Source organism: Carya illinoinensis, chromosome 5 (genome assembly GCF_018687715.1).
Source record: "Carya illinoinensis cultivar Pawnee chromosome 5, C.illinoinensisPawnee_v1, whole genome shotgun sequence".
NCBI classification, from domain to species: domain Eukaryota; kingdom Viridiplantae; phylum Streptophyta; class Magnoliopsida; order Fagales; family Juglandaceae; genus Carya; species Carya illinoinensis.
Genome location: NC_056756.1, coordinates 2556902 through 2562901, shown reverse-complemented (window position 1 = coordinate 2562901; position 6000 = coordinate 2556902). Strand labels below are relative to the sequence as shown.

At 32.5% G+C, this 6000-nt stretch overlaps 1 protein-coding gene across 3 annotated transcripts; it reads right to left on the bottom strand.

Annotated features, from left to right (window-relative positions):
• Positions 1-400: 400 nt before the first annotated feature.
• LOC122311336 (phenylacetaldehyde reductase-like) lies at positions 401-5444 on the bottom strand. Of its 3 annotated transcripts, none has more exons than XM_043125876.1 (6): positions 5194-5443; positions 4571-4740; positions 3940-4131; positions 2679-2820; positions 1037-1223; positions 401-765 (listed from the first exon to the last, which is right to left on the bottom strand). In XM_043125876.1, exons 1-6 carry the CDS (start codon positions 5312-5314, stop codon positions 621-623), a joined length of 957 nt encoding a protein of 318 aa, XP_042981810.1. In that variant the 5' UTR covers positions 5315-5443; the 3' UTR covers positions 401-620. The 3 variants fall into 3 exon arrangements, with proteins under 3 accessions (XP_042981810.1, XP_042981809.1, XP_042981811.1); XM_043125875.1 differs by having other exon boundaries at positions 2679-2841; positions 5194-5442; XM_043125877.1 differs by lacking the exon at positions 3940-4131 and having other exon boundaries at positions 2679-2841; positions 5194-5444.
• Between the last annotated feature and the right edge of the window lie 556 nt (positions 5445-6000).

The following is a 6000-nucleotide window of genomic DNA, read 5'->3' as shown; positions in this document are numbered from 1 at the left end:
TTTCCAGCTACTTTAAGAACATTGAAGCTTCTTTGGAATTCATAATGGGCAATATGGTAAAGTTTCATGACCATAAAAATATCTCATCTCATTTTATCTTATTTTATCATTACAACTTTCATAAATTTCCACACAAAATATAATAAACAATTAAACTTTTTCAAATCTCAAAACAACACTAACATTAAAAAATTATATTATAACAATATTTTATTTAACTTTAAAAAAAAAAAAAACTCATCTTATCTCATCTGTATAATAAAAAAAAGCTCTTAATCCGAGACTCTCCTACGCTCGAGTTTGTAAAATACCATTTGTTAAATCAACATACTGGCATAATATTATTTAACAATAAAAAATAGAGATTTTACTATATAGTAACTTCAACAATTTCAATACCTTTACAGAAAATATACTCGAAAATTCATAAATATTATGTTTGGAAAGCAAAAGGTGTAGAAGTCACAAATGCTTTATGACATCATTATTATGAAATGCATTCTGCAATATAGCAAAATTAGGCAGTCCAGCAGATGCCTGTGATGCTTGAAACGGAAGAATTGAAGGGTAGGCAAAGTTTGTTTATAACTACTTAGCATGAGTTGCCTATCTGCCATGAATCAGACATTCAAGAAGTTACTCGCCCTCAAGCTTTCAAAAGTGTCCTTTAAAGTCACCTCCACAGGAGTGAAGTTAAGGCCTAAACTTTCAGCTCTCTCCCTGGATACCTTGTAGTATGATGCAAAAGGATGGTCATCTCCGCATCTACAACATAAAGAGTGTAGGTCAATTTGTGTCTGAATTCTATTACAACTGTTATATGTTACAGAACACACTAGCTAATTAACAGGTTGCATAAACCAAGTACAAAAACTTCAAACAGTCGGTTTGAGGTAAACGGCAGTTCAGAAAAGAATTATATTTATCTTTTTGTACTATAAGCATGTATGACACAGTAAATCTTCAACGTGTAACCAGTGTGAATCATAAATTGACAAGTTGATGCTAGTATTGGGAATATGGATACATCGCTTACTTTTCAGGAAGGTTTATATTAGGGAAGAGTTCACGCATAAGCTTCACAAACTCAGAAAATTGGAGAACTCTTCCAACTAAACAATATCTTCCACTGGCTGATGGATTCTCGAGGGCTAGTATATGTGCATTAGCAACATCTCTAACATCAACCCATCTGGGAGATATAAATGGAACACTTTCAGCCCCTGCATAAGAGTGTCAACTACTTGCATCACAAAAATATTGTCTTTTAGAAGAAGGAATCAGGCAGAACCACTTTCTAGGAGAAACTAAGACATTTTTAAAGATTACAGCCGTATAGTTTCCAAAATTACCTTAAAAGGAAATGCATTTACATCTTGAGAACTTTCAATTGTTTTAAGTATACCTAAAGAATGAAATTACCATTGAACTATTATTCCTTCTTTTTAAAAGATAAAAAAAAAAAAAAAAAAAAAAAAAAAAAAAAAAATCTTTAAACCAACCCTTTATAACTTTTACAAACAATCCAAAGCAAAGTTGCATGTCACATGAGTCATTGCAAGAGTTTCATCTTACTGAAAATGACAAGTAATTCCAATAGATGTGTATAAGTACGAAAAATCATTCAAGATGAAAAATGTAAGATTCATTTAGCATAAAGTTGATATAACTGGGATGGTATGCCGTTAGACAAACCATCTAGTGATAGACTTTTCAATTATTGTTTTTCTACATGTAATACCTGTAGTAACAGCTAGCTCCCATATTTTATGCCTTTCTGGCAAGTCTGTGGGTCAGCATAAGTTAGGTTTTGCCATTTTTACCTTGACTTTTCATATGAAGCATTGTAAGCATTAGCAGTGATCTTATTCCCATATAATTGTTATTATTTTAAATAACTCAGGGATTTGTACATAATGAGTTTCAATATATTACTTCTAATGAAAATTTTAAATCATTTGGGAAAAACAAAAATAAAGATGGACGAAGGGATGATAGCATGACGAGGATGCTGCACTGGAGTACTCAGGATTCAGGAAAACGACATGAGTTCACCAAAAGAGAGTAAGCAACATAAAAAGGGAACAGTAGGCGACTCTTTTCATTAAAATTACTGAAATAATAGCTGATTAAAGCTTATTTATTTTGGCAAATAGTTACAGAGAGTTTGAGTGAGAACTATGATTGGATTCAGACAACTACTGTGAGAATAAACGTATAATGCATGACATTGCTATTAATCCTCTTATTTAACATATTCATTTTACTGCTCCCACTCAACTACGTAGGACTTTGTCACATGGTATATTCTTTCCAGCAAAAGAAAGTTAGCCAACACAAAACAAAATGCAATTTTTCTTCTTGAGGTTTCTGCAGTGAGATTTGCTATCCTATGAACTATGAGAAGAATAATAGAAAGTAAATAAAAAAATTAAATATATACCCTCACAATTCCAAATACTTGCATTCGCCTCAAAACAGTTTGCCATAGAGTCATACTTTAATTGGTTAGACCCACGGCAAACACTTTCCACCAGTTACTCGTATGAGAAGCAGATACCATATGGTCTGAGGACCACTGGCAGGTTCTTCAAGAGATTCTTTTTCATTAATAGGCACAAGTATTTGTTAATATTCAAATAGACGGGTAAACAGTAACCTCACTGGCCGAAGAATACCTTTCACAAGTTTGAGAAATGGCTCCAAAGTCGCATTGAGAGTTGGCTGTAAAAGGGGACCACTCACCCACCCAGGAAGCATTGCTACCATGTCAATTCCATTTTCTTTCGAAAATTCCCAAGCAGCCTTCTCTGCCAAGGTCTTTGAAAGCATATACCAAAGCTGAAGAAAACAATTATCTTTAGGAGAGACAATGAAATTTTTTATGGCTGCAATATACTAATTAGCCACTATCTAAGACTGCTGCTGATAAATAACATATGTTATGCAACTAAACCAAATACAAAACATTTGAACACCGTATTTACTAACGCAAATACAAGGCATTAAAGGCATGCCTGCGATAACACTCTTCCAAGCCCCCCGGCCCAAGGGCAGCAGGGCAGAATATTTAGGGCATATACCACTGCTCTACTTTTATCCTTCTTCCCTCAATATATGCTTCTAGAAGCCAATAGAGAATTGGATGTTCAAATTAAGATTCTGCCCTAGCCAACACTTGGCTCCAGTTCAGGGGAAATAGTTTGCTTAAGCATTCAAATATATGAGTGACAGAGAAAGAAAGCATAAATAAGTCTTAATGGAAAACAATTTGTTCTTCAAAGCTATCATTAACAGTTTAATGCAATACAAAATTGCAGCAATGCTGTTTATTTTTTATGTTTTATATTAAAATGAGATACACCCATTTTTTATATAATTAATAATAAAATTATTACTTATTATTTTATTGATAACTTGATTGTGATGTTTTCTAAAAGCGGCATTTAAAAAAGTAAATATAAAGGAAAAAAGATAAAGCTTAGAAAAGAATGCAAAGTATTTCAGACTCCAAAAGTCCCAAATAATCTAATATTTACTGATGTGGCCTTCCAAATGGTTTTATACTTAAATGACCTAATTCATAGTTATTTAATCCATTATTCGATGACATGGCTTAACAGAAGCAAAGCTCCTTCTTCGAAAATTATATGGCTTATAGATACAAATAAGCTCACCTTACAGGGATACTACACCCACAGCCCACAGTCTAAGATAGGAGACAAACGATCAAGAGGAAAAGGGAAACAAAAGAAGGAAAGAACAGATTAACATATTGTCTGCACAAGATAACTTGTCCCAGGCTTGCCCTCATATACGTACCATTATGGTTTAACTGAGACTCAGTCACAGAATCATGTAAGTCCTCATATGTAGCTTCAGCAAGAACTTGAGAAAAAGATAAAATGTACGTAATAAGAAATTAGCATATCTATGAACCTTCGATTTCTCACAAACAGCTGGATCTGAAATCCAAGTCTCATCAACTACCACATCAGGAGTAAGGGGTTTTCCACTGTATACAACTGCTGCCATTGAGGATGTTAAAACCACTCTTTTAACAGATGAAAATTTAGCACATGATCTAAGAACGTTAAGTGTTCCCTTCACAGCTGGCTCAATTAATTTGGCCTGAAAGGAATTACAAACGAAGGCATTTGAATTGGGTAAGTTGATAATGCACCGGTGCATTTAAATGTGAACTCTTGCACTATCTGGATAGACTATGGCATTTTTCCGTCTTAAATTTGAACGAGTACAACAAAATACTAACGAAGATTTGCATGTGAACATTGTAGAAAATCTATTGGTAGTATTAATTGTAGATAAAAGATGTATCCGATGAACATCAACAAGCATATGTGATAGTCCAAGATGGTAAGTTCATCTGAATAAATCCATGAAAGAATAAACTCACATCATGGACTACTTAAAATTAAAAGGAGGCATGAAATTCAACAACTTTTGGCAAACAGATAAGCATTATACAAAATTGGTGGTTCGTTGAAACGACCCATTGGCACAGTACATGACATTTGCATTGACTCACTTAGCATGAAACCAAACGTACCTGCGGATCGTTGGCACTGAAATCAACAGGGCTGGCTGTATGAAAAACGCCCTCACATCCATCAACCAGGGAATCAAAAGATCCTTCTTCCAGTAAGTCTGCTTTGAACAAATGAAGTCTTTCCTTAGCTCCATCCAGCATAAGTAGGTGTTCTGTCTTCTTTGGGTCATCTGTGGCAAACATTTAAAGCTGAACCCATAAAATGTTTACAGTATAAAAAATATCCATTTAGCATTACCAATATTCATATCTTTGCCTTCTTACACATCAAGTTAATGATATCCTAAAGAAGTATTAAAGCATCTAATTTCGAAAGCGAACAATAATCTTTTCTTAGTGATTATTAGGAAGTTTGGAGCAAAGTGAACTGACAGTTGATCGAAGCTGTTCAACTACTTTAGACTACAACAGTTGGTTCCAAGAAACTCAAGGAGCTTCTCTCTTTTTTTTTTTAAACATATATGTATTATTACCCGTATCCCTCTCTCTTATGACGAAGGAAAATCCTATACGCTCACAACTCAAGGAGCTCAAAATTAAAGAAAAAATCGATTGTAGAATAAACACTTATGTAATCTGATGAGAGAATCAGATAATATGTGATAATACTTTTGAGTACTTGCTTGGGTTACGAACAGAGGCGTTGACAGTGTATCCGCGTTGGAGCAAGAGTTTCACCAGCCACGGCGCAATGTATCCGGACGCTCCGGTTACGCACACCACCTTCTCTACTCCACTACTCATTCTCTCTCCTTGGTACCTTTTCTGCTCCACCGCTCAATCTGTCCCTCTTCAGACTTCACACTCTCTTTATTATTCTTACAAAACACTCTTTCTCTGTGTTTGACTGTTTGTATCCGGACGCAAGCCATGAGGTCAGTGGAGGAGACAGAAATTTATTAAAGGGGCCAAATAAAATTAGAATGATATATGTAAAATATTTTTTTTTTATTTTTATATAATTTTTTTATACAATATATAATAATTTGATAAAAATATTTACAATAAAAAAATGCGTTTCATACCATTTATATATTAAAAAAATATTTTATATATCAAGAGTAATATATTATTGAAATAATTTAAAGAAATTTATACAAATATATTAAATAAAAAAATACAGAATATCTAAAATTATAATTTACGTTTTTTTAAACAAACAAAATCATCAAATATTGAATTTAAATCTAAATTCTTAATTTTTTTTTTTTAATATAAACGATAAAAAAAATGTTAGAAATATTATTAGACTATTAATTATAGTTTAAAATATTTTTATTTATAATAAAAATTATATATTTTATTTTATATGAAATATATTTTATTTATTTTATTTTTATATTAAATTAAATTTTATGAAGAGGTTAAAATAAATTTTAAAGGGTGGGTATGAGGAATTAATATTATTTTATTAAATAAAAAAATTAACA